Source organism: Falco cherrug, chromosome 4 (genome assembly GCF_023634085.1).
Source record: "Falco cherrug isolate bFalChe1 chromosome 4, bFalChe1.pri, whole genome shotgun sequence".
NCBI classification, from domain to species: domain Eukaryota; kingdom Metazoa; phylum Chordata; class Aves; order Falconiformes; family Falconidae; genus Falco; species Falco cherrug.
The window spans coordinates 57,833,006-57,859,695 of NC_073700.1; the positions used below are offsets into that span (position 1 = coordinate 57,833,006).

Here is a 26,690-nt window from a genome sequence, read left to right on the forward strand (position 1 = left end):
TTTCAGACTACTCTAGAAGCCTAGACTAGAGCCAGCAAAGACAGCAGCAGCAACGGAAGCAGAGTATGACAGAGCCAGGGGAAGAGAAACAGCGGAGGAGTCACCACAGACTGGGGAAGAGAACTGTTAGTTCAGCGCAGAGGCTTGCAGCACCAGGATCAGCCCACTGCAAGAACACAAATCTGCTCCGATGCAGTCATAATTAATGACTCCCTTTTCTTTGCTGAAGCTTTTTAAAAATATTCCTGGTAAGAATTTCATCTTGAGGAAAAACCTGCAGCTGTACTACATATGATTAGTGATCCACAGTCCCCCAGAGGAAGTCTTCACTTCCAATTCCCTCACCTACCGCCCTAGGACACATTGCCTTCTACTGTGCCTATGAGCAAGACAAACAACCGATAGTAAGATCACTGCACAGTATGACTCTTCCTGGTATGCCAAGGACAGATTTCAGCAGAACTGAACGGTCGGTCTCTGCAGTCCCAGTCATAACATGAGCATCTGCAAAACGCTGCCCACAAGCTGAAGTATGAATAAAGCCTGTTTTAGCTCCGTGAAGCACACGGATCTCAGAACAGGGCTTGCTTACACCTTGCAACACAACTACCTTGACTGTAGCTATATGAAGAATGCTGCAATCCCTACTTTCACCTGCAACTGTTCCTAATTCTGATGCACTACGGAAACTTGGAGAATATGATGTTGCAGCAGACAGCACAGCACCAAACAGATATATGCACACAGCTGAGGGTGCAGCAGCCAACAGCTGCACTGCAAAGAAACTACAGCCATTTTATCACCAGAAAAAGTTCTGGTAAAAGTACATGCAGAGCACAGCCCTGAATGCTGCTACAGCTCAGCAGAAGTGTAACTTAGGCAGCAACTCCATCAGCTGCTGATCATTACCCTAAGATCAAGTGTATCTCAATTAAACTAACATGAATGAAATGATTTGCATATGCAACTCAAATGACAGCTGCTGTGAAAACAAGTCATTATGATAGAAAAAAATAAACCAGTACCAGGCTTTTAGATCAACAGTGCTACTGAGTAAAAGTATGAGTGGTGTAACATTATTCCCATAGAGCTACCAGCCAGCAGCTAAATACAACCACCTTGTAAGGGTTCCTCAGTTACTGCCTTCTCCATCCCCTTCTACTTGTCCTCATCCCAAATTCAATGTCTGTCACTGATCTGCTGGACAGCTTTTAAAACACCGAGATGTGTAATTCAACAGAGCTATTTTTAATTTTTCCCAGAAGACTCATTTCCAACCCTTGAGAAGTTGGTTCATCAAGAACTCCTGGGAACAAGCACACTTCACCTTCAAGAGCAGCTGCCATGATATGCATGGAAGAAGTTTAGCCTTAAAGATGCTTCTAGCAGACCCAAACTAAACCTATAGGTATCCCATCCACCATTACTAGACTCCTCGTTCCCCCTTTCTAATATGCTTCTACTCATAACTACATTAAAACACATGGGTTGGAGTTAGGTAGCCCTTGGGGGAACACTTTCCTTAGGGAGCTACTGAGCCTGTTTAGGGGAGAAAGACAGACCAGAGAGCCGTGGCACAGTGCTAGAAGCTTCTTCAAAGCTGCACGGAAAAGCAGAAAGCAGCCAGGCAGGCCTCAGAGGAGGTGGAGAAAACATTTTTGAGATGCAGTCAAGTCAGCTTTCCTGCAGCACAAAATGACTGAATTAATGATAACCAAAGACATCCCTGCAAAGATGGGGGTAGGTGGAGTTATGTTTGTGTCTTCATTATTTACTCCTACTGTGCTATTTGCTTTGAGTTTCAAATTAAGATTCTGGGGTTTATTCCAGTAAGATGAGAGTTTTAAATTGTTCTGGTCTTAGCTCATCTGAGCTAATCTGCCTTCAGAGCCCCATCCAGCTCAGGGTCCACACAGACTCCTTCCACACTCTCCCACCCTGCAAGGATCTTCCTGCTCTTTCCAACGCTCCCACAAGTAATCATTCCACTAATTTCTCAACCCAGCTGTCTCAAGAATAGCCACCCATTGTGGTGTCACTCCTATCGGGACATTCAGAAAGGGAAAATTTATTTTGCTAAGCAACTAACTCTCACCTCCACTGCTGCCACAAAATGCTGCAAGTTACTCTTCCTGATACACAAGTTGAGTAGAAGCAACTGAATTCAACCTGGCCATTAACTTAAATAAACTGACTTTTCTGGTTCTAATGTAATACGAGCAAAGGAAAACGCAACTGTGAAGCAGTGTTTTTCCTCTACCACTTCCAAAGAAAATAGAGATTTTCACAATGGAAAAATGAAACTACTGGAATATTAGGTCTTATTCCTATTGTTCAAGGTCCATAGGCTATGCAACTTGTTCCTGTAAGGCTTAACTATAGCTTGCCTTCTATAAAATTCAGCTTTGAACTCAATTTTTGTTCAAATTTTATTATTTGAAGAACAACAATCATGAAGATTAAGCTACCAGCAGTACTGCAGCTTTCTACCCTTTCATCAGTGGTGGCAGAACACTGCAATAAATTTGCAGTAACAATTTTCTGGAGACAAAAGAGAACTCACACAGGCTAGCCTATTCTTTAGCCTGCATTTTTTTCATTTCCAAGTTTTGTGACACTGAAGTAGACTCAATCAGCAGTTGAAACTGTTTTATAACCTGCTATAAAGCACTGCAAAAGTGTAACATCCTCCAGCACCGCCTGTAGTATAGGCACCTCGACTCCTCAATCTCTTTTGCCAGCGCTGTCAACCAGGTTTGAAATTACAGGCTAGCAAAACAGTAGAAGAGTTGATTACATACTTTGTGTCTTATGATCCTGCATAGGATCAGAAACATACAGCTGGAAGCGTCAAAAGACAGGTCTGATCAAAGATTTTTATTTAGGGAAAAAAAAAGCTTTTAAAACCATTAAGAACTTAAGTCAAAATATTTTTTTAATACTAATCCCATCCAAATTAGTTTTGTATCTTTGTTAAAGATACTTTCAATATATTTTAAAATTTTATGTTAAATTGGAATGTATTATGTCTTCCGTTCTTCACAGAAGCATTTTTAAAATAATTATATCAGGCTGTCCAGGACTTAAGACAGGACAGACTTCCTACTGTTTTGAACACCTTTTACCCTTCCAACCCTTACTTTCCAGCAACATTTTCTGAGGCAAGAAGTGGTCCTTCAATTCTCTACCTTTCAGAAAGCAAATTCCTCTAGCCATGCCACAGGTCACTAGACTTTCACCAATGAATATCACTGTTTATTTTCCAAACAAGTAAGAAATCAAGTGAAGAAAAGTAAGCCTTTTCAAGATGCCCCTGCCCATAGTTCTCACGGCCACGACATGCTCAATGTTTAGAATTCAGATCAAACAAGCAGCACAGACTACAAGAGTCAAGTAAGAACAAATTCATCCGACGTGTATTTTCATATAGTTAAGAAATACTGCCAGTGTGAGACACGCAACTACAGACTCACTAATAGCAGTTAGAGACAATAGGTTTCTGTGGATGACAAGAGCTTGTAAAGGATGAAACAAGCCAACCTCGTACCAAGATGTCAAAATCCTAAAACAAGATACAGACTCAGCATTTTGGACAGACTTTGACCCCATGCCTCTCAAGCTTTATTCATTCCCATATACCTGCACAAAACTAAAAGATTACTCTAAATAATTTGCATTTATATAGCACAGACAGTGAAAAATAAACTGTCCCAACTGATACTAAGATTTAAAATATGGAAACTTAAGTCCAGTATTTTGTTAGCAGCTTTAATTCAAAGCTAACTTTATAACTCTAACAAAGTAAAAAAGGATGATGGAAAGTGTTAATATTATTGACAGGTGTGTAAGGACTAATAAATCATTCACGTCAAGGGGCGAATTATCCAACTTGACTCGCTAAAGCAAATTTAGAGCTTCTCAAAAAGTAGCATTTGAATTTCAGTTCTAAGCGATAAAATAATCCTGATAATTACGAATCAGTAGCTATTACGACATATATCCAAAAGAAACCTTGTTCCGATGATTACTCCATTCAAGCTTCCAGAGTATCACATATGCTTAATGTCCTACTGCACAATTTTGCAGCAGTAAAAATGTGTGCTACCGCTGCATTTCAGAAGTCAAAATACATGAAGTCCAGGGCTACAATCAAAGTTTTATTTGTTACATGATTAAAGTGAGCCAATATGATCAAGTTACTCAGCCTAGCACCACAGTTGCTCAAGTACTTTATGACTGCTAGCTCAGAAAGAGGTGGCTGGACTGTAATGAATACTGGGTAACTTGCCTCTGAACTGACTTGTTGCTCTTGGCAGCATTTTTAGTGTTAGTATCTTTACTCACCCACTATGCTAGCTATTTATAAAGGCACTAATATTAAAAAAAGCTGCTAAGAGAAATAAAAGACACTTGAGAAGTCTGTTACATAGTATTTGCAGCAAGCTGATTGTGTACCAGGCTTGTTATCAAGCAGCTGGAGATGAGTAATTGAAAAGATTATCATGTTATCATGGCCACAGCATGTCTACTTTCTAAGGTAGCCATTTAGTCCTGACTGCTATTGCTTTGTGTTCATCTGGATATACTGATCAAGTGAGACATTAGAGACTCTGGAATACCTGAATATAGTGGCACATCTTCATGTAAGTATGACATACTTAATTTGAAGAGCCCTGACTATTAGGGGAAGCAGATGTCCAACAACATAGATATCATCAAAGAAGGAAATGGATTTTAGCCAGCTTGATTAGGCTTTCCTTTATTTAGCGTTAAAAGACAGTTCAGCTGTCTGGAGAAACATGCACATGGCGATTTCCACACTGCAATACTAAAGCTTGGTAAATATCGGTTTAAAAGAATAGTAACAGTTCACAGTCATCAATAGGCTTTAATATTAGTATGCAAATGCCCACATAAATAATACGTATAACCACAATGGCTTCTGATAAAAGTTAGGTACAGAAGAGCAGCTTGTCATATATTTACTTACTGTTCTCTATGGTTGGATCATACGAATCAACAAACTGTCCTTCCACAAACTGGATCGTCAGTGAAGATTTTCCTGTAAAGCAAGGAAAAGATTATTTGTATTGCAACAGGACTTCAGGCTGTTAACACTTTACGTTTTCTAGTAAGTTAATATTTATGTAAGAGCCAATATGAGCTTTGTATGGTCCATCTGAACCACCTATACATGACAACTGACCTATTTTTAAATCAAATGCCTATTCCTAGTAACTGGGTCTCCTGAACATGCGAAGAAACAATGCAAAAGCTACTCGGCATGGGTTCTGCTTTTGTTTTAACACAACATAATTTAAATGCCTCCTCCAGTTTAAAATAAATCTAAAAGCAGCAGTGTCCAGTCCTCATAAAACTAAATTTAACAAACTGCTATACTTGGAAGGTTTTTCTCGGGAGAAGCAAGGAAAACTAGAAATAATTTTCAGTCATTGCACAGAACAACTAGGAACGTGGATAAAATTAGCCAAATTTAGTTTGACTAGGAGATTGAACATATTTCCCATGACAAAAGGATGACCTCAAAATTCTTGAGATCAATATACTCTCCTATTAATACTGTTAATGCAGCACTACAACAGACTGGTGGATGCTGTATTTTAAGCATAGTGATTGAGGGGGCATCACTGGATGTCTTTTGAAAGCAATTAAACTGCAACTTTTGCAGACAACTTAGCGTTTCCAATTTCAGTTACGCTGATCAGATCATACACACACCCCCCCTAAAGATGAATGCAAAATGTTGTACTTAGTAGCATACTGAAGAAAACTAATTTAGTCTTGAAAGATTTTATAAGACTCTCAAGGCAAATCGCGTACATTGACCATAAAAAGCAGCTTTAAAGCTCTGCAACTTAAGACTTTTCAAAGCATTACCAAAGTCTTAACACAATTTCCATTACAACACATCATCTGCATTTGGGAATCTACTAGATCCTATTACATTATGTTTACTGGACAAATACACTCTTATAAAGACTGCCAAGTGCATCAGCAGCTGTTTTTGGACAAGAGTGTATTCTTCATGCTCCTTTACACTCCTCTTATCAGCAAAAAGCACAAACAGAATACAACCTCAAGTTAAAGTTTAGACTCAAGACTATCCTACTCAGTGGAAGACTTCAATGACATTATAAGTAACCATGTTGTGCTTGAACTATATAGTAAAAGTATTTTCAGAATTAATTGCTTTGGATAAAGACTGCCCACTTGCAGTGCTCAGGCCATGCTATGTTTATACTTAGCTGTAGAAAAATTTCTCAGCTAAGCATTCCTCCAAAAGATATTAAAAAACAGTTTTCCACTTCAAACCTCCCCATTCTTGCTTCATCACACAAGGTTCTTGACCTGTTTTCATTTGACTTTTTATTACCATCAGCATACTTTGCAAGTTATTTTGTTAAAGACATTGTAAAAAATTGTGAGTCAAATGCAGCACAAGCATGGAAGTGATGCAAGGGAAGTCTGGCTTAATATTTATAGTGACACGTGCATCCAATTCCTTGATTAACTGCAACACTTTCAAGAGTTATTTCTCTGAGAGGAAGGAATAAGATGTTACACAAGCATCATCATACGGGGATTCTCCAACAGCCATAACCCTTAACAACTCACTGCTTTATTTAAACGTCACTGCCCCGCTCTGTCATGCTTATCCCTTGCTGTCTCCTGTCAATCATGCATTTATTCATGATACAATGCTAAAAAACCCAGACAAGCCCCAGAAAGGCCAACCAGCACACAAGCTTTTAAGAGCTGCTTTTTCTCAAATCAAGTTCCTAGACACCATTTTCTGACACACCTAACACCATGACTAAAGGTGTCATATGGTGCATGTTTTTACAGAGAACACTGCACTTTAAACTTGCTCCAGCAAGGAGAGAAGGGAGAATAAAAAGCAACTATGCACATTTTAAATCATCCTAATAAGGACAGACTTAGAACTGAGACTATGCATCCCAGCAACTTTCTGAAACTGTGTATTTTGGACATCACTTAGAGAGTGAATGAACTTTCAAGCTGTTTCTTCTTTGGCTATAAGCTTACAAAGTTGCTACCCAGAGCTCACAATTCCAGATTCTTTGCCAATACCAGCATATTAAGCACTTTTTCAAACAAAGTCAACTATTCCTATATTAGGCTGTTATATCTTCAAGATAAGAGGAGCTAAGTTAAGCACAGATCATCATTGAACATTTTTCCTCCTAAGAAGGATCCTAAACTAACCAAAAGACTTGACTGCTACCATCTGTCGGTGCTAAGTCTGGAAACTGAATACTAGAAAGAAGTCAGAGCCAACAGAAAATGCTGCATTTAACATCCAGCTGTATTAATTACTGCTTTCCTCCTAACAGTGAAAGAGCAGGAAACAAAAACAGACAAAACCAGTGTTCCAACACTCTCCTCCTAAATTCCTCCAAGCTTTGTGACAAGCCTTCCAGTAATGATGTGTTTGTGATCACAAGAGGATGCCTGCTTTCCTAGATGAGCCACAGGGAAGCTCTCCAGTCTTGGATTCAGCCACACACCTCCTCGGGAGAAGTGCATGCAACAGTATCGCACTAAACCAAGGCAGGAGTAGAGGACTACAGGGGCAGGACACACAAGAAATTTAAAACCCAAGTCATTAACACCCACTGCCTTGTCTCAGCCCATGCCCGAGAAGCACACAGGACCATGTAAACAACAGCTTGGCTTGAACTTTGTCCCACAGGTTTTATTCCAGGCCTTTGACCTATACTAGTGGATAGGGAGGAAAATTAAGTTGACAATTTAGCTCCTATCTCCTATTTCCCCAGAACGATCAGGCAATGTTTTCAGAGAGAATTACAACACAAACGTAATGCCTGTGAGGCAGGGGCCAAGGAACTGCACGCAACTACATTTACTGACGTGCCAACTCCATCTCAGAGCACTGCAGGGAGGATGACGACGCAGAGAGACACTGCAGTCTAGACATGTGTACACCACAAGCACACTTCAGCCTAAAAGGACGACAGAGCCTGACACTAGCAGCAAAGACCTGATTAGTTTATTACTCAAGGGTACATACCTCAAAAAAGGCTCAGCTCTAATATGTCCTCATTTGGAACAAATGCCAAGTGTTTTTTGGTTTGCTAAGCTTTCCCTTGTAGCATCCTCTATGCTGGTACTTTTAGTATATCCACTACCCTCAAGTTTTAGGAAAATAAACATCTGTTGAAACCAAAAGGAGAAGTGTCATGAGCAGAAGCAAGGCAAAAACCTGCTGGAAGCAGTTCACTAAATTGACAGAAAGCTGTGATTTTAAGATGAGAAAGCATTTTCAAAATCTTGCTGGAGAAGATTACGGTTTAACCTTTCGACTCTGTTTAGAATGAGAGCTTAAAATGACTAAGAAGAAATAAATGGATCAAATAAGGGCAATGCTGGAGCAGGCAATGGGATGACTCCTCCAGCTGTACTTGCTGTGGTAACTCAAAGCACCAGATAGTCTATGGCAGAGGAACTGTACGCAAAATCTTCCAAGTCCACCAAGCCTCCCTCTCCCTGGAGGAACAGGACAGGAAGTACTGGCTGGCAGGAATGGATTTTACAAGCATTGAGAAAGAGTCCCAGGTGGCCAAAAGCTCGGCTCAAGTTGTCCAGAAGTACCCAAAAGGTCTTTGCATATGCAATTTTATATTTATGATAATATGCGGGAGTGCTAAAGAAAAGAGTTTTCCACTGTCAAAACAGAAAAGGAACAGGTTTTCAGACAGAAAAACATTTCAAAAAATAAAGCTTTCATATTTCTGTTCATACAATAGAAGACTTGCTACACAAAGCAGAACGTCGCATAAACACTCTGACTAGTGCAGTCACAGCACATCAGTTTCAAATGCCACTGCAATTGTCAAGGCAAAACAATTGCCAAATCGAGTTTTTACTCATCATTTTACTTCTTGGACAAGATCTGTGGTATTTAATCTAGCCTTAAAATTCAAGCTTTACAACACTAGGCAGTTGACCAAGAAGATGAGTAACCGAGCATGGGTGGGCTCACGAACAGCTGGCCTCCCTGAAGCGGCCATGCCTCCTCTTCAGTGCACCACCACCTGCCTGCTGTCCCCGGCCCACATCCTTATTCTCCTTGCAACAGGCAGAGGAATAAGCCCGGATGAAATTCTCATCTGCAGCCAACTCCCCCCGCCCCCCCCCAAAGCCAGGAGATAGAAATGATGCAACTGGCCAGCGAGCAAGTCAAACAACAGCTCCACAAGCAAGGCATTGTGCAAGCCTGAATCCGCAGCTGCCCTCTAACATGGCATCTCCACGATGACAGCCACTGGCAGCACAGTGCAGTTTATCTCAACAGGAAGAATTTCTCAATACTTGAAAGCGTCTGCACAAGCCATCAGTAAACAGTTTGACAGGGTCAAGAACAACCACCACTGAAGAGCTGCAATTCTCCATTCTGTTGGAATTTTAGATGCAGTTTCTTTAACCCATCTTTTTCTATTAAAACACCCACTTACGAACCCTGCTTGATTATTAAACACTCAACAACTGGCAGCACCTAATCCCACCCTTCCACAAGCCTAGCATCTTACCTAAGCTCACCTCTACATAGATCTACTCAGACTTACCTCAGAACAAACTACCTTAGGCTTTGTCACAAAAGGGTTCAAGAACTTTCATAAGGAAATGCTGTCAGTCATATCAAATTAAGTAAGATTACCGTACCCAACTCTCAGTATCTCACACACAGCTATGCTCAACTTACTACACTTCACAGAGATGAAACTTTCATACTGAAAGCTACGCTCAATTTAACTTTGATGCTGGGATCTTCATATTCTTTAACTCAGAATACCAAGATGCACAAAATGGAGACCCCAGCATTTCCATAGTGCAGATTATCCGTTTGTCCTCACAGCACAGAAAGGGACTGAACGACTTCCTGGAGCAGATGGAGGTTTAACTGGGTAGCAAAGGGAATTAGAGCATCACTCTTTTAACAAAAATCTTTTCACAAGATAGTAGATCTCAGAAACCATCACTAGCTCATCATTCATCTCAGGCTTCATCATTAGCAATTTTCTATGGTTAATCAAGTTTTTTTTTCCCCCAGGTATAATTATGGTTATGTAGCTGCTATTTTGCTGACCATTGCTGTGTAGCTCGGTGAATTATTCTAGTGACTATAAAAATGATGCATCTGGGTCAATAAGGAATTCTGTTTCTAAACCTCTGGAGACCGCGATGCAATAAACAGTTTCTGTTTTACTTAGATGCAACTTCATTCTACTATTAAGACTTTTAATCACGAGGAATTATCATGTATAAATTAAACATCCACTTTGATCCATATTTTTACCTAATTTGTAGTGATTTCCTTGCAACATCAACATAATGGTACCAGGATTAAAAAATTATTTTCTGATGCTTACAGAGAAAACTTTTGCTGACACACAGCTTAATTGGTGCACTTGCTCATACAATACTCGCGACCGATTTGCAACTGGAAAGAGTGGTGGCACTCATCTCTTAAAGTGCTGTCTCAGCTTTCTGAAGGACAGACTAAAGGGTCTGCCCTTACAATCCTGGAAGGGCAAAAGCTGACGACCTCAATGAGCCATCTTTTGGTAATGTAATGAGGAACCTCAAGAACACAAGAGACCTTCACGACAAACCAAACAGTGGATCCACATTTCAGGACAACACAAGCTCTTTTTCAACTTCTATGGCATTCCATCCCACTGCTATAACTGTTCCCTGCACAGAGAAAAAAAAAGACATATGCTTGTTTCCCTTCCTTCTGCATTGCACAGTCTTCTTGACGTTTATCAAAGGTATTCCTCTGCAAGCCAGATGAAATCTGAGGCAGTCATTTAGACAGGCAGTAGATGGCTTCCATCACTTTTTTCAGATTTCAGAGCAGTCGGTCAAACTCAAAAGCGTACCTGCAGGCCCTTGCTAGGTTGGCAGCCATAAACCTTCAAAACACAAACCACAAGTCCTAATAATGCTATCTAGATCGTATTTTCTGCAAGGAAAGCAAGAAGAGAGCATGTGCTTTATTCCCCGATAGGTTAACAACATGCCTGCTCCATCCTGCAACAGTGCTCATGCCTCAATATTCACTTACACTTTCTTGCAGCGTATTAGATGTCCAGGCAAGTATGCAGCGAAAAATTCTATCCTTTCCCTCCAACAGCTCAGTTCCCACTTAAGGTGTCCATTTTGTCTCCATTTAAGTCAGTAACCTCAGCACAGGATTGTCAGAAGACGTTTTAGTTATTTTAGTGCACAGTCCAGTTACCTCTTCTGGCAGAAAAGGAGTGCCACTGTTTGCCCGATATTTCCCCTTTAATAAGGTAAACCAACTGTAATTCTTGTATTTATTATCAGTTGTCAAAGATGGAAAAGCTGTCACAAGGCTTAAAGCAGTCCAGAAAACTTCTGTGGCATACGTCTCACCTGGCTGTGGTATAGGTGCACAGACGGCCGCATCCAAGATGCTTTAAATAGGTCAGGGGAACAGCATCCTGGGGTCTCCTAACTACAAAGGAAATTCAGACATTCATACTCCAGGCAGGCAAACAATACTGTTCTGATAAACGCCACCTTCTGCATTCCCTTCAGAAACCGCATCCTGCAGCACCTTCCCACCTCCCCTCCTCACAGCACTACGCCTAAAATATCTCAGGCGGCGGCAGAAATACAGAAGCAACTTGACTTACCAGGCATGTGCTGCTAGCCTAATTAGCAAATGTATTCCTAAACTGAAAGTTACACAGCACAGCTTGATATACCTTACTTCTGTCCTCATTTTGGCTGGGATAGAGTTAATTTTCTTCCTAGTAGCTGGTAGTGCTGTGCTTTGGATTTAGGATGAGAATAATATTCATAACACACTGATGTTTTAGTTGTTGCTGAGCAGTACTTACACCAACTCAAGGACTTCTCAGCTTCTCATGCTGTTCTTCCAGCAAGGAACCTGGGGGTGCACAAGAAGCTGGGAGGGGACACAGCCAGGACAGCTGACCCAAACTGGCCAAAGGGATATTCTGTACCATACAATGTGCTGAACAATAAAACTGGGGGGAGTTGGCCAGGGACTGGCAGCCCGCTGCTCAGGGACTGGCTTGGCACCTGTCAGCAGGTGGTAAGCAATTAAATGCATCGTGCATCACTTGTTTTGTATATTCTTTTATCATTATTATTTTCCCTTCCTTTTCTGTCTTATTAAACTGTCTTTATCTCAACCCACAAGTTTTACCCTTTTTTCCCCCCCAGTTCTCTCCCCTATCCCACTGCGGGGAAGGGAGTGCATGAACAGCTGTGTGGTGTTTATCTGCCTGCTGGGTTAAATCACAACTTCTAAAGGGAAGCTTATTAACCTTAAACATCAGACCCTAATGTTTCAGTTTACGACACACTTAAAGGGAAAGAGCCTGAACTTTGTACTCATTTCCCCCAAAGAGGGAAAACTCAACCCGTACTGCTGGGTAGAAGCCAAGTCCTCTCTCCCTGTGCACACACTTCAAGCAGCTAATTAGGTATCCGAATAAACTTGACCTTTCCTTGGATCATCGGGTATGTACAACATTAAACATCTTTGAAAGATACTTTTAGTAACTGTCATTGTTTCAGCATTATACCAGATTTAAATGCTATGTCATTAGAAATAAAAATGTGTCTCTCTTGCTTTAACACATTTCATGCATTCCCCCTTTTCCAACTTCAAGGCTTTTGTTTCCACACAAAGGAATGAATCCCAAACTCCCAGTCAGCTCGCTCTTAACGCAAAAGATCAGTGGGGTGTACAACTTAAACTACCTTTCTGCAAGCCAGAAATGTCAGGACTAGCAGGTTTTAGCACTTCAAGAAAGATGTGGGTCTTTCCAACTGCAGATACCAGCACCAGCTCTCCATCCACTGCACAGACACTGCCTTGACTGCACTTCCAGCACAGTTGAATTTAACAGCAGAAGTCACTGAACTCTACTCTACGCACAACACAGGGGATAAAGCTGCTTAAGTTTACCAGGGGTTTGCAGCCATTACCTTCCTTTGTTGATTTCTACACAACTGGCTGAAGTTAACACCAGCCACTAAGTTACATGCTACTGATCGCCCATTAAAGCAGCGTGCCATCAAACAAGCCAAAGTGCAGAGATAAAAATTAGGATTTAAAAAATATTTCTATTAGAAAACTCCTCTTCCTTTCACTGCAAATCTCACTTGTGTTTTTAGACCACCTGATCTACACCGGTAGCAAAGAAAGTTTTAATAGCACAGAACCCTTACCAAGATGGAAGACCTCAGTCTTTCAGCAGATCAGTACTTTTTCACTAAAACACAGGGTCTTCTAAGGATCTTTCGGAGGACCGGAGCCATAGCATTCATTGTTGCCAGTGCTGTGGCCACCATACCTCATCATTGCTTACAACCACCATGAAGCAGAGGGCTAACTCTCTGAAAAAAATCTGTGAAATTTTCCTGCCATCATTTTAAACAGGCAAGTCTAGGAGATCTGAAATGAGCTGAAATGCCGAGGAATGGACCCTCTTGGCAGTATTACTGAAATACGTATGACCTCAGGGCCTCAAGGGTATTCTTGGAATTGAAGGAAAAACAGTAAGAGATCATAGAATGGTTTGGGTTAGAAGGGACTTTGGAGATCATCTAGTTCCAGCCCCCTTGCCATGGAGGGGGACAGCTGCATTTCTGTCTTGTAGGATGACAGAAGGCAAGTACCTAACAAGACACTAATGGTAATATCCCCTCTCTTGGTAACATCACCCAAGCAAATAATGTGATATATAACCAGCAACTATAGCTAAGAAATTTCAGCCTTACTCTGAGGGAAGGTCCACAGAGCTCTTCACCAACTTGAAGCAAAAGCTGGAAGATGCTACTGATCTGTCCCAACAAAGGCAGGCTACTTTTACAACATACTAAACATATATATAAATCTAACTGCATAATGTTCGCTAGAAGATCTTAGGAACAAAAGACTGCTACAGCCTGCAGTAGTATGTGTGACTATGAAACGGTCAGTCAATGTAAAAGGCTCTTTGTGTCTCCATTGATGGTCCAAAGTCTGATGAACCCAATGTCAACAAATGCCAGCAATGCACGTGGCAGCCAAAACCTGACTTCCACGGAAAGCGTACTGCTACTGGCATTCAGCATCAGCACACAGTGCTATTTGCCTGCTGTGACCTAGACCGGTAAGGTTCCCAAGGCTCCATGAAGCATCAGGAAGACAAACATGTCTTAGCACAAAACAGAGGTGGTGGTCTTTAGGGATACTGACACAGATTAGCATCGACTCTCCCTTTCACCAGTGAGGCAGGATATCGTCAAGTCCATCACACCTCTGTCAACAGATGCACAGGTAGACACTCGGACAGTCATTAATCAAGACCACGCAGTTCAGCCTTGATCACTTTAATCCTCCTGTGACAGCGCAAGGCTGCTGTGGATCTATCCGTAACCATACCAACATAAAAAACTGTGTGCCTGAACTGTACCTTCCTGCACAAAAAACTGTCTTCCCCCATCAGATTCAGACCAACTTTTGATAAATTACTGCTGCCTCTCCTCCAATTAAATTCTCGATCTTCTCTGAATTAACTTTATAGGCATCTTCCACATTCCTTCTGCTTAAATGCGAAGTTCCTCCCCTCTACTAATCAGGGTTGAAGAAGGCCAGAATCTGTTAAATGCCGTCTTCATACAGCTGGAGTTAGTCATTAAACCCTCCCCACTAACACTGATTGCAAGCTGCCTTCATTTACATACCCAATCAATGTAACAGAGTAGCCTCTGAATACAGAGAACAATGCGTTAACAGTAAGGAAGGTTCAAAGTAGTAATACACTAAAATCACAGCATGACAGACATCAGTAAGACATCAAGTGGGGGGACACACAGGACATGACACAACACGGACAAAACACCAAGACTGTTGTGTAAGGACAACTCCATGCAGAGTACCAGAAGAATCATTAAAGCTTCCAACCTTGGGGAATTTTAAGGGAAATTAAGACAAAGATCCATCAGATATGACATAATTGATTTTGCCACAGGGCAGAGAAGATAGAATTGTTTGCTACAGCATACTATAAAGTTCTTGCCTGTTATGACAGCCAGCTGGCTTTCTCACTTTCCTAACCAGTGTGTATTCATCCACTCGTTCACAAGGTACTTCAAACTAAGAGTTTTTGGGTAGGAATCTGGTCTATTCTCAGTTTTTTATACTATCTACTACAAAAAGGTCACAGTACAGAACTCTGATCTTTGCAAGGAAGAACAACAACAACAAAACTACAAAAAATTGGAAAAACACCCCACCCCACTCCCACTCTCCCTTAACCACTCAAAAATATCTCAGGGAGGTGACCAAGGATGACACTCACAATCCAACACTGAACTATTTTTTTCCATTTAGAGTGTCTTTCACAAGTGTCTTCCAGCCAATCCAGCTCCAGCACCTGAGGAAGCACTTGCCAATGTAAGCTGGATTCTTCACTTCAGCACTGCGCTAACACAACCCTACAACCTGGGACCATGAGTTCAATATCAAGTTGCAGTTTAAGGCAACATAAATTCAGGCCAACCTTCAAGCGACAGGGCAGTATATTGTACTTGTCTGCTGTACATGTGTCTGCATATAAATGCAAATAAAGCTCTCAAAGCGCAACAGTGATTATTACTGTTATTATCCAGTTAGATTGCAGGTTAGTCCAGCAAATCTTAAATTCTAGTCTGTTTGAAACAGTACATAAGAAATTAAGTACATCACATCCACTTGGCAGAAATGGATAAAATATTAACTATTACAGGCAAATAGGCCAAGGGCCAAGATTTACTGCAGGTACAGCAAAGATTTTTGGAAGTTGCTTACTTCCTTAGCCAGGCTATTCGGGAAATAACCCATACCTTAATTTTTGGTTTTCACACTTCCGTGCTGTAAGAACTGGAGAGGCATGGCCCAACTTTCCCCACAACAAGCTGCCCTTAAAACTTAGGTCCATACACCCCTTCTCGTACTGTCCCTTTTTCTCCTTGCCAACCTCCACCTCTAAATCCTTTCAGCCTTTGGGATGTACGTAGAGACCATGCCCATAAAGCAGCTGGAGGCCAAAATAATGGGATGTTCATATGATCATCTTCAGTCTCACCACTAGCTATAAACTGTATAAGAGAGAATGGCTTTTTAAGATCACAATCTTTTTGCCTGGAAACGCAAAGAGAGAAGGCATAATCTTATTTTTCTGCACTACCACTAACTTACACCTGTTCATAGTGGTTGGTTGTGACAGAAGTACAACCCAATGCTAGGCTTAGGAACACCATTCAAGACACTAATCTAGAAGAAATTTCAACAAACTAGTCATTGCAACAGTTCTGGAAGTTTCACTTTAACTCTCCCTCTGTCCTATCGCCACACTTTGGGGGTGAAGCATGCAGCTGAGGAAGGACAAGCAGAAAAATGGTTTAGGTATCATAAGACTCCTTGATACACTCTATAAAGAACGAACATGATTTTGAAACATTCAGACAACTTCCTATTCTTCCTAGCTTTACTGTTCAGAAAAACTTGAATTACCTTACATTTAAACAACTTTTACATTTTGCAACTACAAAAGGTTTATCAAAAGTTTTGACAACCTTTCTCTCCACACATGAAAAGAAAGTTAAAATAGCACAACTAAACCTTCCTTTAGATTTTATTCACCAGTGTCAAACCACACAGATGAAGCAGAACAGCTATTAGAAATGGACATTTCCAAGAAAGAAATGCAGAAGGTACTGCAGCAAACTAAGAAACACAGTGCTTGTTTATATGCATGTTTCAAAGCAGAACTTCCAGTTTTAATTAAAAAAATGCTAATTTTGAAACAGATTTTAGAGCACCACAAATTTCTTATTAATGGAGGATGAAGCCTTAAAGCAAAATACACTTTACTGCATTAATGTCAAGTGCTTGATTGTTTTGACAGTTTGTAGGACAGATTTAATAGAGTTTTCCTACATATTATGCATCCCAGCTCTTTTGCATATAGCAAGAGTACCTTTAAAGGAGGTTGTACATATTGAATGAAGTTTTGGCAATACAATCTGACAAGTTGTTGAAGCTAGACAGATGTATCCCACCAACTCAGGAGACAATGTTGTCAAGAGATGCTTTCATATCATAATTTCATATTACACTTGCACATGTTCACACCCACACACTGAAGACCACTCATGTATTCCCTCTTTTTCCAAACTAAAATTTATTTAACTCAATAACCCACAGAACACAAATAACTAGCTAAGATTAGTCGTGCATGCTGTTCTGGTTCATGTAATCAAAAATAACTAAGAATACTGCTAACCATTCCAGAAATATTAACTCCTCATTCTCTAAGACTTCAGTGCAATAATGAAAAAGAGAGAGCTGAAAGGAACCTTCACTGTTTAAAGCATAATCTATCAGGGAATCTTACTTTCTTCAGTTCATGTCTATTAAATATAGAAGCACTGCAGCTCTTCTAAACAAGTCATCCGAGTATTACACATTAGGGTCTTTTGCTCCTTAAAAGGCCTTCAGAAATCATTCACTTAAGTCTTATGCCTCAAAAGATTGAACTTTGGCCATTATCCACAAACTATTAAGTATTTCACCCAAATGAAAGTGCTGTAAATTTCCTCCTCATGTTCTCATCATAAGTTCTCTAATTCATGTAAGAAGTTTCATAAGAAATTCCAAGTTGATCTCCCTTTTGCAGGAGCCCCCAAGGCTCAAGCTATTTTTTGCTTGTTCTATCTTCATCTTAACCGGCAGGCACGTCATGCTTGATAATCCAAAATCCGCACTTTGAGAACTGGATCATCTGTTTATAACACTACTTTTTTCACCACTGCCTCATCCTGCACCCTTCACACAACTACACTGAAAATTTCTATTGTACAGTGTTCAAAGCACATATGGTAAACTGAGGAAGAACCACTGCATCTACACAGGTTAAGTAGTTGTGAATCATCTCTATGCCGCAACAGTGTCAATAAATACTTACAATTAAACGAGGAGTCAACCAGGTTGAGGAGTCAACTGGTATTTTCAGGAAACAGCTAAAGATTACTCTGAAAAGCAACATAGCCTTCAGATTTGTTCCCACTGGTTTTCCAAGTAGGGAGTCAATCAGTGATTCCAAATGCCTCCCACTTTGCTGTACAGTTATCAGGTTGTAGCAAGGTGAGTGTTGGTGTCTCTTACGAAGTAACAAGAAACAGGACACAAGGAAATGGCCTCAAGTTGCATCAGGGGAGATTTAGGCTGGATATTAGGAAAAATGTCTTCACTTGTTTAAAGGGCTGTCAAGTATTGGAACAGGCTGCCCAGGGAAGCGGCTGAGTCACCATCCCTGCAGGTGTTTAAAAGACATGTAGATGTGGTACCTGGGGGCATGTTTTAGTGGTGGACTTGGCAGTGTCAGGTTGCAATTTGGAATCAATGATCTTAAAGGTCTTTTTCAATCTAAATGATTCTACAGTTCTGTGATTTCAGCCTGGAGCTTTGGCTTTGATCCACTGCAGCACCTTTACTACCAAGGTGTTTCCAGAAAATTCTAGATCATATCACTTAAAGCATCATCTGATTTTGAAGACTTCAGAACAAAGTTTAGATTTACCCCAGGTCAAATACCTTACTTTTCCTAGATTCTGCATGAAATGATTAGATTTGACTATGGAAGGTTATTTAAATAAGAATCTCGAAAAACTTGATTTCTTCATGCTTCCCTAACGCACACTTCACGACCTTTACAAGGCTATCTTTTTCCATCAAGAGAACTACTTTGGTTCAAAAGGCCCGCTGTTGAAAGTTTACTAAAAAGCATTCACGCTTATCTAGAGTAGCAGAGGAAAAAAAAAATTAGAGATGTGGTTTCATAACAGGTCTGAGTAAAGCGAAGTCTGCTCGGCCACGAAGAGCCAACTCCACCCTCCCCCAAACAGCTCATGCTCCTGACCCCATTCCCTCTGTCAGTCGCACTTGCAGAGCCAACCAGCTGAACGACACGAAAACTCTTCCTTCTGGTTTCTTCACTTTTCAAAGAAATTAATCCCCTGAGCTGATGACCAGGCTTCCAGCATGCCAGTGCCAGCACCCGGGTGGGGGCTAGACAGCAGAACCTCCAGCCAGGGTGCAGGATCAGCTCCACTTGTGCCAAGGGAAGCCCCACCCTAGATGGTGAATTTGCATCTGCCTTCATTACATGGCAATTAAACCCAAAAGCGGCAGGGATGCCTCTTATGAAAAGCTGCACCTGAAAGCCTGTTTCATCACTTCATTCAAAAACTGCCTCAGTTTACTTCCTTGTTGCAAGTTCAACATGAGCATATTTTCCCCCAGAAAACAATTCAGCACCCACTGTACTTCGTATTTCTCAAGAAGGAAATACAGCCTTTAATGGCCCATATTCATATACTTTTGGTAAACTTAATAATCATAAATCTCGTTAAGAGGCCTACCAGGCAACACACAACACTGACTTAGTCCACCTTCTTCCCTTTTTCCCCATCCCATATACCCTTACTTGCAGATAGCTGCCATTGGTGTGCAAGAACCGTATAGGAAAGCAGATGCCCTGACCAGGATTGGCAGAGAGAAAAATTTAAGCACCACCACCTCCCAAGCTCAGGAAGCACATTTTAGTTTCTCACCATTATCAAATTCACAACAAATTCAGCATTCACTTCAAATGCAGGCCTTGGAAAACAAAAGGAAGCTTCTCAATTCCTTCAGGAGACAGGTCCACAACTGACAAGGGCAGCTTCACATATGTACCATGCTCCATCTCTGCAGCTTCCAATTTAGAATAATTTGAGATGACACCAAGCCATTTTGACTCATGCAGGATTCGCAGAGCTTGAGTGCATTATGAACATCCCACAGAGAAGCTGTTTCGATTTAGGACTGAATACACAATTAAGTTGAGCAGTTTTTAAAATATGCCCTTGAAAGTCACCTTCAGAAAAGCTACAGGAAATTAATCGCAATCAGTAGTTTATCACATTGTAGCCTGCTCTTCTAATCCCAAGCGTGTGGTTATGCTGTTTCCACAGCAGTGTGTACTGCAGAGGTGGTTGGTTTACCCAGAACCTACACTTAAGGCAGCGTAGTGTATCTAAATGAAGAACTTCACCTTTATATAGCTTATAAATTACAGGATCTACATTTCATTTGGTTTCTCCTGTCGATGTTAACTCTAAGTTGAGTAATCAAATACCAAAACACTCAAATATGCAAGCAAAACCTGTAAGCGTTACCGTTAAGATAGATGGGAGTAGGCACTTTAAGAGTTAATGCTGGAACAGTGTCCTCAAATAACCCAACTGTGGCTTGATATTACAGCTGAACATGCTGCCTCTAGTGCTTCCAGCTACTGCTATCAAATGCGCTGTAGCAACTTTCACTGTTGAACGGCTAGTAGTCAGTCACACTGAAATGCAATTAAAGCTGGCATTTCCAGCCTCATTTCAGTCCCCTGGTAGCTGCAACCTTTCCTTTTAGCAGCAATGCTGCAGCCCGGCACAGCAAATGCAGTCCTAACGAGAGAATTGCTGTGAAAATAATCTTGGCACTTATTACGGAACTCGGCAAAATTGTAACCTTAGGTATCAGCTGGATCCTGAACCACTCCATTTTCCTGTTAAATCTCAGGCTTTCCAATGCTGCGGACACAACCAATTCCGTAAATCAAATTACAGCACACAACAGCAGTAATTTCTCCCTTCCTTCTCTCTTGACATTTACACGGGCAATTTATTGCCTGCTAAAATTACCACTTCCCTCCGTCCAATATCAAAGGGATACCTCCTCAGGGCGGCATACTACTGTGCAAACAGATGCCATCTTTCAGAAGCTAAAAGCAAAGCCTCGTCTCCAATTTACAATACAGACATGCCAATACTCAAATAACTCATGTTTCTGAAAACAGTAACTATGTTTTGTCCTCACAATTATTCTTACTATTTACAGGTGGGTATTAAAGGTACTACTTTTTCTGCCTTTCTTGCTTTTATGCAAAGTGGAGGGAAGGAGACTGTTCTTTAGCTAAATACTATCACCTGGAAGCCTTTACTATAAATCTAACCTTGACAGATGATTTTGTTCCATCATAGGGTTTTTGCTACCTGCATGCCACAGACCATGACTACTTCAGCCCGCAGTATGGACTGCTCTCCACCTACACAAAAAAGTTGATGTATTTAGCTGGGGAAGAAAACAGGTAAGTCACCACTAACTTAACTGGATTTCCCCCTCAGAGCTATAAACTGAGCAGGAGCGCATCTTCAGATCACCAGTCCAAGTGTGTAAAATTCAAAAGAGAATTCAGATTTCTGCAAGTATATCTGTAATACCAGCCACACAAGTTATCTGAACAGCAAGAAACTAATCAGGCTGAGATAGTGGCCTGAGAATGAAGCAGCTGATCCAAACACCACCTCCCTGCTTATGTTAAATCCCTTAAATCAATATGATACAGAGAATCCTAGTAATAAGCTACTTTAAAAGATGAACTAAGAAACCTCTTCTGTCATACAGGCATCTGTGGTCTGAAATTACTTATTTCTTCTATAAACAAAAAGAACGTAACTGAGCGCAAAGCATTTTGGACAACTATATGCTGCTTTTTAGAGTGGCTGTTACTCTGAAGACGTTCAGAAAATCTTAAGTTTTGCTTAATTTATTTTCATGCAAATCTATTACTTCCAATTATATTTGGGATATATTACATTACGACCAGAGTACAAGTATGAAGATTCTTTTTAGTGAAGGCAGTAACTTTGTTAAAATTTTATGCTTGGTCATGCGCAAGACAGATCTCCCCTGCTACCACATCAAATCTCGAGTAGCTGGTTCACTCTGGTCACTCAGCAAACAACAATCGAAGTCAAGTTCCTTCCATCGTGAAACTATCAGATTTTGGGATGAAATCCATCTGATTTCTACCCAGCACCTCACAGAGACAACCACACTTCCATAATGGAACTTAACTTTCTTAGACCAATTTAAGCCTGAGCAAAACCCAAAGGAGACATTCTTGTAGCATCATGCCACAACCTGTATGCTACATCCACACATAATTGGCCTTGCTCACCGAAACACAAGTCCCAAAGTTCCTGGCAAGTACTTTGTCTGCATTTCAGAAAGTATATCTGCCTGGGAATTCATGAGGCTTCCACTGTGATCTCTCCCATCAGCAAATACCAGTTTCACATATGAAAGGGCTGATGGTGGTGTTGAAAGATAGAGGGAGTGTATTCAAACAAGCAGACTCCTGAATTTTCTGTTCCGAGAACTATTATATCAGAATACCACTCCCAACCTAGAGTCTATCTGACAACAACACTGGGATAAGAATAAAATTTAATGTAAGAAACATGGGCTTAGCATGAAGCTAGTACAAGATTCAGACTCCGTTTCACCAGTCCCCATGGAGGACGTGTCTGGCCATTACTATATTTGCTCATAACCTGAAGGATCCGCAAAATTGTTGAATCATCAACTGTAGGGAACAGCTCACTGCTTGAAATATGTCATCAAACGTGACTGAAAGAGACATGGGAAAAAAAAAAGCTTGCCATTTTCTGATTAGCTTCATCTCAAACACCATACAAATTCCAAGGAGAGCACGCAACTCCACAGAGCAGGTCACCTAAGCATTTATGCTAACCTATAAAACCGTAAACGTTTTACAACTTACCAGAGATCTCCTCCCTCATTCCAGGGTCAAGATTAATGTTAATGGCAAAGCAATGTAGCTTCCTACTTGTAGAAGGAAATTTAGAAAACATTTCCTTCCAGTCCTTCAGATTTTGGAATTACTCCCCACCTCAATGAACATTTAGCTCTGTTGAGATGTTGCATTTTCCCCAGAAGAAACGCTCTTCATTTTCTGCTACCCAAAAGCTTGTCCTAGGAAGAGATTAGATCCTTTCTTACTCAGAGTTCAAATAATATTCTTGCCATCGTAATACAGACTTACTCAAAAGCTTCTCTGAAGCCAAACTAAGTCACTACCCTCCCAGACTTTAGGAGGCATACTTGGATAAGCAGGGGACTCAACCTAAATCTCACAGTTTAACTTTCTTGTTTTTCTAACAGCTTTACAACATGGAAGCAAGACTCCAATGACCCGTTTCTACTGCTTGAACTTTTATGTAAGTATCTGCCTAGAAGTTTAATGTTCCTGTATTATAAGAAGAGTAACTTCGCAGTTTTAAAACGCAAGATTTTTACCTAAGAGGGAATTGTCAAGGGCAATGAAAGGAAAACTACAGTGAACCAGAATTTTTTTCTGTTCTTAATTCCATGTTCATACAACTTGTAGCTGATCTAACAAAACTGATCATGTCCCATCAAGCCTAATACCACGCTAGTGTCTGACAACTTTAGCTGAAGAAGATCAGCAGTACGTAGTAATAGATATAAGGTAACTTTTTGCCCATCCTTTCCATATGAATATCATTGCTCAAAACATCACCGACCAGGTTAAGAAAACTGTACTATTTCTTCTGGTTTTCCTCAATGGAGTATAGACCCTACTATCATCTGAGTTTTCCACTGCTGCCTGCCATTGCCAACAGATAAAAGACCAAAGCACAGCAGTACACCCAGTCCCCATCACAGACTTCTAAAGGACAGAATTTCAGGCATTCTTCCTTCCCACTTACGCTGCCCATTGCTTGTTTTCACCAGAGCTCAAAAAAACCCAAACACATAACACACAAGATACACAACAAAACTGACTACAAGAAGTGATGTCAAATACACTATGCAAACTGATCAATCTACTACTCACTGTTCCCTTCAGGGATGAGACAAATTCATCATCCTTTTTACAGCATGCTGTCTCAAATTCAGGCTGCAGTTACATGCAACATCTAAGAAACAGTTCTGCCTATATATCCTATTGCTTTGATCCTTAGAAAAGCTTTTTTTGGGGGGGTTCTTGCTGCTGAGTGCATAAGAAAGATTACTGATTTAGTCACTACTTTAATGTAAAACCCCCTTTTATAGAAGCAGTGTCTCTCTGTAGCATCTTTTTTTGTTTCCCCAACCGCACATTACCTTCGACATCGATCTACGCTTTTAACTTTGATCGATGCGGATAGCTGTGCTACAGCTTACTCCCCTCTGCTTTAAGAACACGAACGTCGAAAGCGCTGAAGCTGTTTTCCATCAAACACAGCAAATGCGGGAGGAGAAAGGATTACAGGTGTGGGCAGCTACAGAACAAAACCCCCATCAGCTACTCCAGCCCGGTGCTGGACGCTTCCAGGAAGTTCTTCGCCGTCGCTTGGCCCCGCCGGGCTGCCCCAGCAGCGCCGTGCGGAGCCAGGCACTGCCGCGCCGGGACACGCCGCAGGGCCGGTGGGAGCCCAGTGCCGTCGCCGCGGCTGTGAGGGGCTTCTACGGAGCGGTGGGAGCCTGGACAAACGGGCAACGGGGCAACCGGGCCGCCCCTCGGCGCTTCCGAGCCGGCTCTAAACCCCGCGCAGGGGCGCGTCCGGAGGGCGCTGGGTCACGGCTCCCCTGAGCCAGCGGGACCGCAGCGTGCCCGCATCCCCCAGCGGTCCCGCGGCCGGCGAGCCCCCTCCCGGGGCGGCGGCAGCGCTGCCAGCACCCACCGCCTCCCGCCGCCCCGGGCCGCTCCGCCGGGTACGGCCCTCGGGGCAGGCGCGGCCCGGCCGGCAGCGGGGCGCGAAACTTCCTCTGAAGGGCACGGCGGCCCCGCAGCCCCGGGCCCGCAGCGCGCTGCGGCGCCGCCATGGCGGGGCCCGCCCGCCCGCCGCGGCTGCGCGCTCCCGGCGGCGGGAAGCGGCCCTCCCTCCCCGCCCCGCCGCCGCTGCACCTGCTGCCGCGGGGGAGGGCGATGCGGCGGAGGCCGCCGGGCCGGGCCGGGCCACGCTTCCCCGCGGGCGGAGGGGCGCTGCGGAGCCCGGGACGGCCCGCCCGCACCAAAGTGCGGGGGGGGGGGGGGGGGGGGGGGGAAGCGCCGCACCTCAGCCCTAACGGCCCGCCACCCCCCCGCCCCCCTCACGGCGGCGCCCCGCGCTCACCCACGCTCCGGTAGCCCAGGATCGCGATCTTGCGGGACTTGGACGGCGGCATCTTCTCCCCGCCCGGCTCCGAACCACATCAAGGGCGGCGGCAGCGGTCGCGGCGGTGGAGGCGGCGGCGGGCGGCGGGCGGCTGACGGGGAGCGGGGCGCGCCGCCAGCGACATGCGGCGGGGGGAGAAGGGGGAGGGGCGGCGGAGCGGCGGGCCGACCGCACGGGACCCGCGGCGCCTGGCAGCAGCGGCGGCGCCCGCCCCACGTGACCGCCGGGCTCGCCAGCCCCTCACGTACCTGTGCGTCACGCGTCACAGGCCAGAGCGGCGACCTCGCCGCCGCTGGGAGCCGGCGCCAGGCGCCGCGAAGGGAAAAACTCTCTGCGTCATGCCTTGCCGCCCCCCCCCCCGCCGCCCGCCGATTGGGCGGCGCCGCGGCAGCGCGGGCGGCGATTGGCGGAGAGCAGCGGCTGCGGTAACAGCCGGCGTTCAAAGAAAAGGGCGGGGCCGCCGAGCAGAAGCGAGCAGGGACGCGGATTGGGCGGAGGGAGCCGGAGAGTCCGCGCGTGCGCGCTGTGGTCGGCGCGCGGCCGCTTCAGGGGCCGTGGGTGCGCTCCGCGCTCGCGGGCTCGAACGGCCACCGCGCCGCTCCGCTCAGGGGAGGCGGCCCCGCCCCGCCCCGCCGCTGAGGGGGCGCGGCCCGCCCCGGTCCCGCCGCGGGCTCCAGCGGCCGCCGCGCCGCTGAGGGGAGGCGCCCCGGCCCCGGCCCCGGCCCCGCCGCTGAGGGGAGGCGGCCCGGCCCCGGCCCACCTCAGGCTCCGACGGCCGCCACGCTGCTGAGGGGCGGCTGCCGGGCGCTACCCGCTCCCGGGGGCCTCTCCCCGGCCAGACGGCTGCTCGACGGGCCGGTGAATCGGGTTGGGTGCTGCTTCTGGGTGGGGGGCGTCGCCCTGCGGCCCGCAGCGCCACAGGCTGCCGGCGGGGTTCGGCTCCCCTGTCACAGGGCGGCGGGGAGGCAGCTGGCCCCGGCCGCGCTCGCAGCCTGTAGTCCCGGAGGCTCCGAGGGCACCGCCGCCGGGCCGGCTGGCCCCAGAAGGGCTCTGCTGGACTGTGCCGTTCATTTACACCATCTCAGTGTCTCTTCAGAGCATTTCCTTTACACGCAGATAACTTCGGGGGAAGCATCGGATCGGAGCATCTAAAACTGCTGGCAATTGCATGTGAAGAGCTCTGTGTGTGTGGAAAATCTTCATCAAGAGATTCAAGCGGTGCTGAGTTTTCTGCTTTTTTAAAAAGTGCTGCGTGTGCTGCTAATGGTGACTTCAGCACTTAAGGGATGCAGAATTTAAGTGAGAAATACATGAACAGATAATTAGTCTTCCCCCCCGGCTACTTTGAATTCACTTTTGGTAATATTTACCCATTCCACATTTCCTGAAAAATTAATGTTATTTAGAAATTCTATGTGCATCTTGGCATTTTGGGGGGTACACTGCTATCTAACATAGCTATGCTAGGGTACAACTCTGATACAACTAAACCAACCAAACAGCTTGATGGTATTAAGAGAGATGGATCATCACCT

At 43.6% G+C, this 26,690-nt stretch overlaps 1 protein-coding gene and 1 long non-coding RNA gene across 3 annotated transcripts in view; both read right to left on the minus strand.

The window, feature by feature from the left end:
* The window catches only part of RHEB (Ras homolog, mTORC1 binding), a 42,450-nt gene extending 16,952 nt beyond the window's left edge, over positions 1–25,498 (minus strand). The window contains exons 1-2 of one of the 2 annotated variants that reach the window (XM_055707425.1): positions 25,114–25,498; positions 4,991–5,062 (exon numbers count right to left, since the gene is read on the minus strand). In XM_055707425.1, the coding sequence (XP_055563400.1) occupies positions 4,991–5,062; positions 25,114–25,165 (124 nt within the window). In that variant the 5' untranslated portion in view covers positions 25,166–25,498. The remainder of the gene's footprint in view (positions 1–4,990; positions 5,063–25,113) is intronic. The other variant, XM_055707426.1, reaches the window with a different exon arrangement.
* Positions 6,426–24,110, minus strand: LOC129735869 (uncharacterized). Its single transcript, XR_008731782.1, has 2 exons — positions 11,464–24,110; positions 6,426–10,758 (listed from the first exon to the last, which is right to left on the minus strand). It is a non-coding gene; the product is annotated as an uncharacterized LOC129735869 (long non-coding RNA).
* Positions 25,499–26,690: the final 1,192 nt, after the last annotated feature.